The sequence below is a fragment of the Antedon bifida genome, chromosome 2 (genome assembly GCF_963402885.1).
Source record: "Antedon bifida chromosome 2, ecAntBifi1.1, whole genome shotgun sequence".
Lineage (NCBI taxonomy): Eukaryota > Metazoa > Echinodermata > Crinoidea > Comatulida > Antedonidae > Antedon > Antedon bifida.
In genome coordinates this window covers 33,056,938-33,068,024 of record NC_136227.1, presented here as the reverse complement: position 1 = coordinate 33,068,024, position 11,087 = coordinate 33,056,938, and the positions used below count along the sequence as shown (strand labels likewise).

The following is an 11,087-nucleotide window of genomic DNA, read 5'->3' as shown; positions in this document are numbered from 1 at the left end:
ATTATGCATTGTTGATACATGTGCATCATCATCATCATCATTATCATCGTCATTATCATCATCATCATCATCATCATCATTATCATCATCGTCATCATCATCATCATCATTTTACAATGTAGTTTTTAAATCGAAATGTTAGAGAATCGAAATTCATCATTTTTACCTAATATATAGATAGATGTTTTCAGCAATAATTAGTAAATTGATCAATGTTTCCTGTTTTAAAATCTGCGTAGAATGTTGTAACAGTCGAAATGCAAGGTATTGCAACAAGCTGCACTCGACGACTACCACAGTAGTCTCTTTGTTAGTCACTCATTCTAAAGATATACATATTTATGTTGATAGTGCACATTAAGTTGTTGTATGCTTTAATCAAAACCGTACATTATTGTTGTTCATTTGACCTTTGACATGACGAAATGTTCAGAGGTTTCAGCATCCGCGCCTACACAGAGTGTGTCTGTTTAAGTTATAGCACTTTATAATAATATGTCAAATAAATAAAATTTGTTCCGTACATATTGTGTACTAAAAAAAACAAGTAAAAAAGTATATTTGACTCGGGCGGCGAAAACAGAAAGCCGAACATGGAAGAACCATGGAGAAATCTTATTTCTCCATGGAAGAACCATTAACCCCAAAATCAGAAACCAACCCAGTTTTAGTGATAACAAAAAAAGACTATAACAATCATTTTAAGTGTGTGTTTTAATAAACTCAACGATAGGCACCAACTTTTTTCAAAAAGTCTATTAACTTTAACTTTAACTTTAACTTTATTTCGTCCACATGGGAAAATATTTTGAGTGCTTTTCACAAAATTGTACAAAAATATATAAAAACGTTTCATATAAAAAATAATTAATTACAATATTTAATAAAAAATAAAAAATAAAAAGCTGCAATACATCAAAAATTTCAAAAATTATGCAAAATCATTTAACAGTCTAATAGAATACGGAACAAAAGAATTAAAATATCGCATAACCCTGCTATTGCACGATCTCAGCACATTTAGTCTTTTTGATCTCATTTTAACATAATGTTTATTTAAAGGGTGGTTTGAGTCGTCGCATATTTTCATAGCCTTATTTCTTATGATTTTGTTGCAAAGGTATTATTATAGGTATTGATATTATTTAAATCGATATTCGATAAAACCATATCATTTTAGAAGGAAATTGTAAGTATTTTTCTAAAATAGTTTCTGTAGAATTTTGAGTGAATAAGTATACAGAAAGACCTGCACCAGACTGTGGAACAGCTTTTGTGACGTCACGGCCAAAGTCAATAGCGACATGTGATCGTGATATTAAAGTTGACCTCAAAGAGAGTGGCGCGCATTAATTGTTGCTACGAAATGAATATTGGAATATTGAAATGAATATTGATAGTTCTTTTGCAATTTACACATTTGTATAAATGTGTGTTGGTACAATGCATATCAGAACAATTATTATCTGCAATCACAATTAAATTGCCCTTTGAATATTACAAGTTTTAGTTTTAGTAAGTACCATTGTATTGCTGTTGTTAATTTACTAATCTTTAATCGTAATTATTATCTGCAATCACAAATTGCCCTTTTTAATATTACAAGTTTTAGTTTTAGTAAGTACCATATAATGTATTGCTGTTTATTTACTAATCTTTAATTGTAATTTGTAAAAGATACTTATTTCAGCTTTTGGCTGCCACTGTATTTTAATGTTTTTGCAAATAAAAAATACCATGAATATAATATATACTAAAATAATCTGCAGTTTTTAAATATTATTCAAAAAGAGTCTAGGTAATTTTCTAAAAATGCTTTCTAGGGATTTTTGAATGGAATAATTATAGACGTCGTACGACGACGATATATTCGTGTACATTGTGTTTCAACAGAAAGACAGTTGGACCATGGAATAGCTTTTGTGACGTCACACACAAAGTCAATATAGCATACATGTACGTGGATTATGAATCATAATTACACAGTAGTTGACGTCAAAGGGAGTGGTGCAGTTGCTGCTATAAATCGTCACATTTTACTGTATCGGTATATTGATAGTCCAGATACGAGATCCAGTTACAGTCCAGTCTTAAGCCAATTTGTAAGTTTACAATATTTCATTAATATAGTTTAATTTATTTGCAAAACAATAATATGAGAATAAAGGCATAATTCCGATAATATGCTTCCATTGTTATTTGGAGTAGAGTGTGGATTGTGGTATCTTGTTAATATCACTGAACGTACTATCCTGTGTACCACACATAATCGTCAACAAACAGCGAGTTTCTCTGAGCAACAAAAGAATGCCATCACAACAAACAATGTATCATATTATAAGATAATTATAATACTTATGTATGTTTTTTATATTTAAGTACGGTTCTATACAAGGTTAACATTCAATCTCATTTTGCCAGTGATTGCCGAACCTGATCATAATCCTCGGGTGATTGCCGAACCTGATCATAATCCTCGGGTGATTGCCGAACCTGATCATAATCCTCGGGTGATTGCCGAACCTGATCATAATCATAAATGTAGCGGGTGTTCACTCCTCTTGCGTTCTGCGCAATACTAACACCGCCAACTACAATAATATTAAATTTACTCGGACCCCATTTATAGGCTTACTATAGTTATTTTTACGTTTAATGGGAGGGAGCGAGTGTGTGGTTGTGGATCGAAAATGACATGTTCCTGTCAATTAAACGTATCTGTACACCCTATAAAAAAACAAGCACACATTTTTCTCATCTCTCAATTCAGAATGTGGCCATCACAATAAACAAATCAGATACATACATCTTTCAGTTTTTATATTTTAACTATGCTATAGTGTAATACAGTAAATTCGTTTAATTTTGACTAATATTCCATTAATGTGTGAAGTTTACTTTGTGTTCAGTTTGTCACTGATGCCCAACCTGTCCTGTCCAATCCTGAAGTACGCACGGGTAGCAAGACATAAAGAACATTATATAAATTGCTGGGATGCTCCACACTTATTGACTATAAACAAACTACAGACAGTTCAATCATTGATCTTATCGTTACATTGAACTTAGTATGAAACGATCATCACGTCATAAGTATACATCAGCCTATCGGAAGTAGATATATTTGCGAATATGATCCGATTTAACACTTATTTTTCAGGAATGAAGACAGAAATTTGAAAAATGGCAACAGGTACACTGATAATGTATTTACTCATAAAGACTTAATACAAAATTATAAACATATATTAGTATAATAAGTACCGACATAAAAAAAGATCGGTCCGCTTTAGGCCTACATGATTATATACAGTAATCCTAGTGTTGCATTAAATAATAATACACATTTTTAATATTGTTCTGTTTTCACCATTTTATAGATTTTGATCTAGATTTAGTAAATGTTTCAACTTGGTATGATGAACGTAATCTCGTCACAAAGCTGAAAGTTTTGTACAAAGATTTGATTGCAGCATCGAACATAGACAGCGCCACCAACACAATACACTTACTACAGGAATTAAGGGCAAATGGACGTTTAAGTTCAGACAATCGTATATTGTTATACGAGACAATAAAAGTAACTGAACAGTTTGGTGTCATAGATCGTCTCAAACATTCTTTTCTCGATGTTCAAGAAATTACTATGTTCACTCGATATCGACTCCAAATTGTAGCTTTCGGAAATGGACTTAGACAGGCTGATGTGGACAGAATAGATGCATTGTACAATGGTAGTGCGTTAAAGAATTATAAAGATGCTTGGAGTATGATTCTGGATTTGGAACAGAGAAAAAAAATCTGTGAAGAAAAAATTGAAGAATTTATTAACAATTTAAGACAAGTTGGATTGGAATCAAGAGTAACACATCTGACTGAAGGTATGTTAGTGAGAAAAGCGTAAAAAACATTAATTTGGTAAAAAGAAATATAAAACAGCCTGGCAACATTAAATCCATGTCCGCCGACTGAAGGTGCATGTTAATACATTGCAGTTGTTTTGTTATGTTAATTATTATTATTTTGTATATACAATGAAAAATATTTGTGTTGAATTAATGTAATAAATGATATTTTTAAAGAAGCATACCGGTATAGAATATCATTGTAGCCTAAATTCAGGTTTTGTCCTGTCATTTATTAAATAGGGCAAGTGGCAACCAGTAGTAATGAAGAACAAGGAATGCGAAAAAGATTTAAATCAGAAACAGATTAGTTACTAATAATGTACCGTATAATTTTGCTCTCAATCGGTAGTTTTTTAGGTAGAATAAGTATTTCATTTTTTTTTTCTTATTATTATTATTCTATTATTAAAACAGGGCAAGTGGCAACCAGTAGTAATGAAGAACAAGGAATGCGAAAAGAAGGTAAATCAGAAACAGGTGAGGTACTAATGTACTGTATAATTTAAAACAAGGAATTCGAAAAGAGGTTAAATCAAAAAACAGTTTAGTTGCTTTCAGAATAATAATAATTAAACAAAATCCTTTTTGATGTTTAATTCCAATCCTAACCACGTGTAGAACGATATAATAATTAGGAAGATTCATTGTTTTAAAAACGAAATGTTGTTAACATCATAAAAAGTAAGACTCATATTACACATATCATTATTCTTTGGGATCCAATAAGCTTAATTCTAATCCGCATTGCAAAGTTTGTTTACTGAATTAAAATAAAAATAGGTCTACTTAAAAGTTTTTAAGATTTTCAGAGGACGTTTTATTATTTCCGATGGATTAAACATTGTGTTTGCCGCCCTCTATAATTCCGCCTATACTACAATTCAATGAAAAAACGAATGTTGCAACAATAACTTCATTAACCATAAAGTGTGATTAAAGTTTCTGATCTGGCGAAAAAATAAACAACAATAATATACAAGGGAAAATCTAAAAGTGAATAATGGCCTCATACTACATTTCTATAACAATCAAAAATTCTTAATGCATTAAAAACATGAGATGAGCAGTAATAATTTATGTAATCATTTATATTTAATTTTACTTTCTATGGACCAGAGATTCCGAGATAAAAGATTGAATGAATAATAAAATCACATCGTCTTGCTCATTATAAAATCATAATTAATTTGAAAATAAAATGTCTTCATAAAACAATTAATGAGATTTTGTAATCAAATTAAAAAATAGTAATTCACCGTAATATTACATGTACTGTACTGTAGTTACAATCATCTTAGTTCAAATATATAACATTGTTTAAAGTTTCGTTCTGATTAATGATATATTATGTATGCCGCCCTCTATAATCCCTTTGATTTTCATGGATACAGCGTTAATTAAGGCCTATAAATGCACATTGTATCATGCCATTTGGCATAAAATTGAGGATAATCATAAATAAATGTGATTATGACGTAGAGAATTGTGAATTCAATTTCAATCATAAACATCTTACGTAACAAATAGCCTTTTAACCTAGTAACATACATGCATGGTATTATAAAAAAACAACACGTCACAACCTGGGTCGTGTATCATAACTCTTTTCACGAAAGACCAACGAATAGAATATGTAAAATAAATTATATTTAATATTGCAAACGTGTGTTTATACAACAGCAGCTCCACGATAATTACCAGCTAATTTTAATTTAGGATAAATGACAAGGTTTTTAATTCAATTAATTCGTACACGCGTGCAATATTTCAATTTTGAATAAAAGCAAATTTAATTAGATTTGTAACTTTTCCTATTAAAGTAAATGTCAAAACTATCACTTTGAACGCAATTTATATTATTTTTTTTATTATTTGTTATTGCTTTCGTATTAAGAACAAAAGTTGTACTGAGATGCCTGAAAAATCTTTATTTTGTTATACTACTGTAAAACTCCTTTTTTATTTCACCTACCAAAAAATGAATATATGCGTGTTACAACGCTAATTTCGTAAACAGTGAATCTAGAAAAATCAGCTTTAGTAAAACTTCCAGCTAGTAGAAACACACACAGCTTATGTAGAACAGTCAAAAGTTAATGGAGTAACGAAATTGCCTCACGCTAATGTAGTTTTACTATCAACGATCAGCATAGAATTATTATATTTTTTACAAAATTGAACCTTCGTTTAAAAAAAAGCGACCGCCTTGCTTTCTTCCTAAAAGCGGCCATCAGCATCAATGATTGATATGGTTTTACCATAAGCAGTGGATTGCTCTACATTAAACGGTTGTTACGATTAATTTGCTGGCGACCACCAGTCGTTTAACAGAGTTTTCTTTCTGATTGATAATAAATTATGTTTGTCTCTATATTATTTATTTGGTTTACTACTTCGGCGCGGCCACAGCACTACTTATTGTATTACAGTACTAGAAATTACAATGCCATTATTAAATAAAATAAATTTATTTTACTAAATATTGTTTTTGTCATTTTTCTTCGCATCTAGACAACATTGAAGAATATCTGCTTCAAAGACAAGAGAAATTGTGTAGGCCAGTAGATTTACACCAGCAACAATGCGTGATAGATACAATGTTGACATTTCACAGATGTTTACTGATTTGGAACTACTGAAAGAAGGTGACAAGAATGAAGGCTGCAAACCAACAACATTAACAGAAGTGGTAGATGTCATCAGTTCCAAACCTGGATGTAGAGCTCTTATTGATGGAGAGGGTGGGATAGGTAAAACTACCTTATTAAGGCATTTATCATACAACTGGGCTACGGCTACTCAATCAATTAAATCATTTGAAGGTAAAATTGTATTTCTTTTAAGTGTACGGGATTTAGACAAAGATGATAACATTTCCGATCTCATTGTAAAGCAACTGGATATGGAAGATTTTAATTTAAAAACAGATCTCCCAGATGATCCACGGTTAATTAAGAAATTCATAAACAAACATGACGATAAAGTTGTACTGCTACTAGATGGGTTAGACGAATTGAGATTTAATAATCCAAGCGTAATTAGTCTGTTCAAAAAGAACAACCTAGAAGAAAGTACCGTGATACTTACTTCACGATCAGAAAGCATAGATGAATTCGTAAAAGAGAGTAACGTACATGTAAGGGTTAAGGGATTTAATAACAAGAGCATAGGAAAGTACATTGACAAACATTTTGAGTATTTTGAAAAACCAGAATTGGGAAAGTCCCTTAGAAAGGAATTAGATATTTTCATAGGCGATAGGTATTCGCGAAAACGTAAACATGAAGACGTATATTCAATGTGCAAAAATCCCATGCTGCTTTTTTCAATCTGTTTGCTATGGCAAGACAGCCAAAGCCTTCCTAAAGATAAAGCTGAACTTTTTAAAGAAATATTTCGTAATATTTTAAATCAGTTCAACAAACAAAAACAATTCGCAAAGCTTTCTAAATTTGAAGACACACCAGCAAAATACGTAAATGCTATGATTTTGTTGGGAAAATGTATGTATGATAACTTGAAAGTAAATCAACTTTCAATAAACATGAAAGATTTGAATGATAAACATACGACTAAAGATTTGGTTGATATGTCCGTGAAACTTGGATTTGTTTACGAAGACACACCGATTTTAAAATCGAATTTTGAAATCATTTTTATGCCTCCTCACAAATTGATAGTAGAGTCATTGGTGGGATTTTACTTGTGCAAATTATGTGAAAGTGAAGGTACGGAGAATGAGTGCTTAGATGTACAAACATTACTTACACCATTGGATGATGATGAGTGGAAGGTGATACGAGAGAGTGAGCATTTATACAGAGCGAGAGAGTTTGCAATTGGTTTCCTTGGTGATAAAGCTGGCGGTTTCCTCAAGCACTGGGTTATAAATAGTTTGTCAACATATCGCTATCTGTTGAGATATTTAAACTTTGTTAAAAAAGAACATAAAGATGATGTGGTAAATGAATTAATTAATCACATGACAAGCAAAGATTTAGAAATAAATAATCATTTGGATGATATATCTACCTCCATAAGAATGTTTATTGATTACATTAGTCCAGGTGTACAATGTGACGGGCATTTCATACGTCTAATTATGCAATTGTATTGTATGCAATATGATTGGTATAGTGTCAGTGACTTTTGTAGTAAGATGGCATTGGAGCGAAAGGGAAGAGTTATTGCACACATTTTAGGCATTCAAGATAAATATGACTATGTTGGGATTCACAATCTATCACGTGATGTATTTAATGACTTTGTATCAGAATGTTCTCTCAAACAAGTTCAATTAGCATTACGTACTCTCACTATCTATCGTAGTAAACTTCACAACATTGATGTTAATACATTGTCTTCATTTCTCATTATGTGTCCTGAGCTGAGGTACCTTACCATGATGGGTTGCAATCTATCAGCTGACGACATTCGTCACGTGTCTGAAAAGTGTTCAATAAGAAATATTACATTTAATCATCGTTAGTTTTCACTGATAACGTATGTTACTTCTACTATATAACAGACACATTTTTAAATCTCGCAGCAAGCTGGTGTCAATTTTTAATATCGCAAATAATTGCATTTCTAACATTAAATTTGTATTCAATATAAAAACGACCTTTTATATATAAATCGTATAGTAGATTAAATCAATATGATAATCTAAAACATAAAATGTTTTTAAACATTTTATTTTGACATACTTACCTTCATCGACGGAGCGCGCGCGCGTACTTCCGCACGCGGCACACTAGCAACGGAAGTAATAATTATTAACAGCTGTAGCATGCAGATAAACAAGAATGTTTGTTTCTTATTCATTATAATCTTTATAAGCTGTGCTGCCATATTTAATGAAAATGATTCTTTTATAATAATGCAATGTTTTTTACTTGATATATTGTATAGAATTGGTTGTGCGTGTTTTAAAATAATTATGTGATAATATTATGTGATAAAATAATATTAAATCGTAAATGTAATTTCACCCTTTACTTTTAGTATTGGATGGTTTTAACCATCCAATACTAAAAGTAAAGTGGTACAACTTGAAACTACAAAACATAACATGAACATAATGATGAAACGTAATTAGTTATCAAAAGCAGTTTTATTAAATGAAAACGTAATTAGAAATTAAATTAACAAATAAACACATTATGAGATGTCTTTGGCACAGTAACAACAACAGAACAAAGTTGTAGTAGAATTTGTAAAACTAAAAATGACAAAAATCAAACAATGAAGACATTATAAAATATAGTTTGATATCAATGATTAGTTTCATTGGTGTGTTTTTAAATATATTTTTTGATGTAGACTTATTTTTTATGTTATGATGTCGAAATAGTGAAATATAATCCTGTATAAAATAAATTTAAGGGTGAAAATATATAGATTGGAATAATTAAAAGTTCTACTTAATGTTCAGATATATTTGTGTACAGTCTTTGATTTTCTTTATGTTGTAAGAGTAATAACACTTTAGTTTAAACCTGAACACTGTGCTGACTTGTAATAACACTTGGTGTTAACAATAGTTTAAACCTGAACACTGTGCTGACTTGTAATAACACTTGGTGTTAACAATAGTTTAAACCTGAACACTGTGCTGACTTGTAATAACACTTGGTGTTAATAATAGTTTAAACCTGAACACTGTGCTGACTTGTAATAACACTTGGTGTTAACAATAGTTTAAACCTGAACACTGTGCTGACTTGTAATAACACTTGGTGTTAACAATAGTTTAAACCTGAACACTGTGCTGTGCCGAAAACAACAGTAACTACTTGCATAGAAATAAATGTCATAAATACCATTAACGATCCCAGATTTCAATTTGTGCAATATTGGGTATACAGTATGTGAACCCAGTACTGAGATCTTTAACTCCATGACATTCTCATCGCAGGATTCCAGAACCTTAAACACAAGGTCGCTGCGATCCAATAGGAGCTCAAGATCTGCGTCGCTGATGACTTGTTCTTCACAGTTTTTGATAATGCAAGAGTGATGAGTGGAGCGTAACACTTTTAGTAGTTCCATGGGATCCATCACAGCTTTTGAGTCTCTCACCATAGTTTTACTGCCTTTGAATTTACCTAAAAAAAACAAGATAATGAATTCTTGAAATGAATGAGAACAATCAATGCCTAGAAGTTTGCATACTACTGTAGAAGTCTATAAAACAATATGATTAATTTAACGTATTCATCGTTTATTGTTCAGGAGGGTTTTTAGGGAGGTGTGAAAGACAAAACTGACCTTGATGAATGACCATCTTCTCCAGCTTCCTCTTTGCAGCTGCTCTCTCCACTATCTTCTGGTCAATGGTGTTAATGGTCACTAACCTGTACACAATCACTGGCTTTTCTTGACCAATTCTGTGGAATCTATCTTATCTTGGGCTTGTAGATCTGACTGTGGGTTCTATAATATAACTATAAATGCTACTTTACAATGTATTGAAAGTCACTACACTAAAACAAACATTACACCACAAGCTTGTGACTAATTATTATAACATGGGTTCAAGGATGTAGCCAATCAGACGCGCTGAAATGAGTCACTAGTGTGCTCTTTATTTTTTCACTATCATGCACTTGAGTGCAAAAAGTGCGCAGCAAAAAAGTATATTGCACTCTGTGTGTAAATCGTATGTCAGATTATTGATCACGCTGTAATAAAATGTAGTAATTATTTATTTAACTTGCCCAATCACTGTCATATATAATGACTGTGTCAGCTGTTGTCAAGTTGATGCCTAACCCACCAGCTCTTGTTGAAAGCAGAAAGATGAAATAATCAGGACCATTGCTAAAATTGGCTGCTACAACCAACTGATATTAAAGATAATTAGCATTAGGTTGACATTTGGTAAAAATTAAGACAAACACATTTTTTATTTTTTCTAAGTAAAAACATTCATAATACTAATTAACATAATACAGCAGTAGTTGCTAAAATCAGAATGTGTGTATCAACTTAATTCAGTATCATTTATATTTACAAGTTCTTCCAAATAATCTTCTAAATTTCTTTATCTTCACCATACAGGTGCTTACCTTTTGTTGTCTCTCAAAGACGACAGTAGTTGTGGTTTCTTAAGTGGCAGTAATCTTCAAGTATGTCAAGCATTGAGGTCATCTGGGAAAAGATGAGGACCTACAG

General features: G+C 31.4%; 1 protein-coding gene and 1 pseudogene across 1 annotated transcript; one reads left to right on the top strand and one right to left on the bottom strand.

Annotated features, from left to right (window-relative positions):
- The first annotated feature begins 1,988 nt into the window (after positions 1–1,988).
- Positions 1,989–4,216, top strand: LOC144834638 (uncharacterized). The gene is made up of 4 exons (XM_078689521.1): positions 1,989–2,102; positions 3,161–3,193; positions 3,381–3,881; positions 4,149–4,216. Exons 2-4 carry the CDS (start codon positions 3,184–3,186, stop codon positions 4,214–4,216), a joined length of 579 nt encoding a protein of 192 aa, XP_078545647.1. The 5' UTR covers positions 1,989–2,102; positions 3,161–3,183.
- A 4,725-nt stretch (positions 4,217–8,941) lies between these two features.
- The window catches only part of LOC144835635 (lymphoid-specific helicase-like), a 49,802-nt pseudogene continuing 47,656 nt past the window's right edge, over positions 8,942–11,087 (bottom strand).

Bases quoted from the DNA above. Each gene is read 5' to 3' on its own strand.
- LOC144834638 (XM_078689521.1), top strand. The intron at 3,882-4,148 runs GTATGTTAGTGA...TTTATTAAATAG, and splicing joins AGTAACACATCTGACTGAAG to GGCAAGTGGCAACCAGTAGT.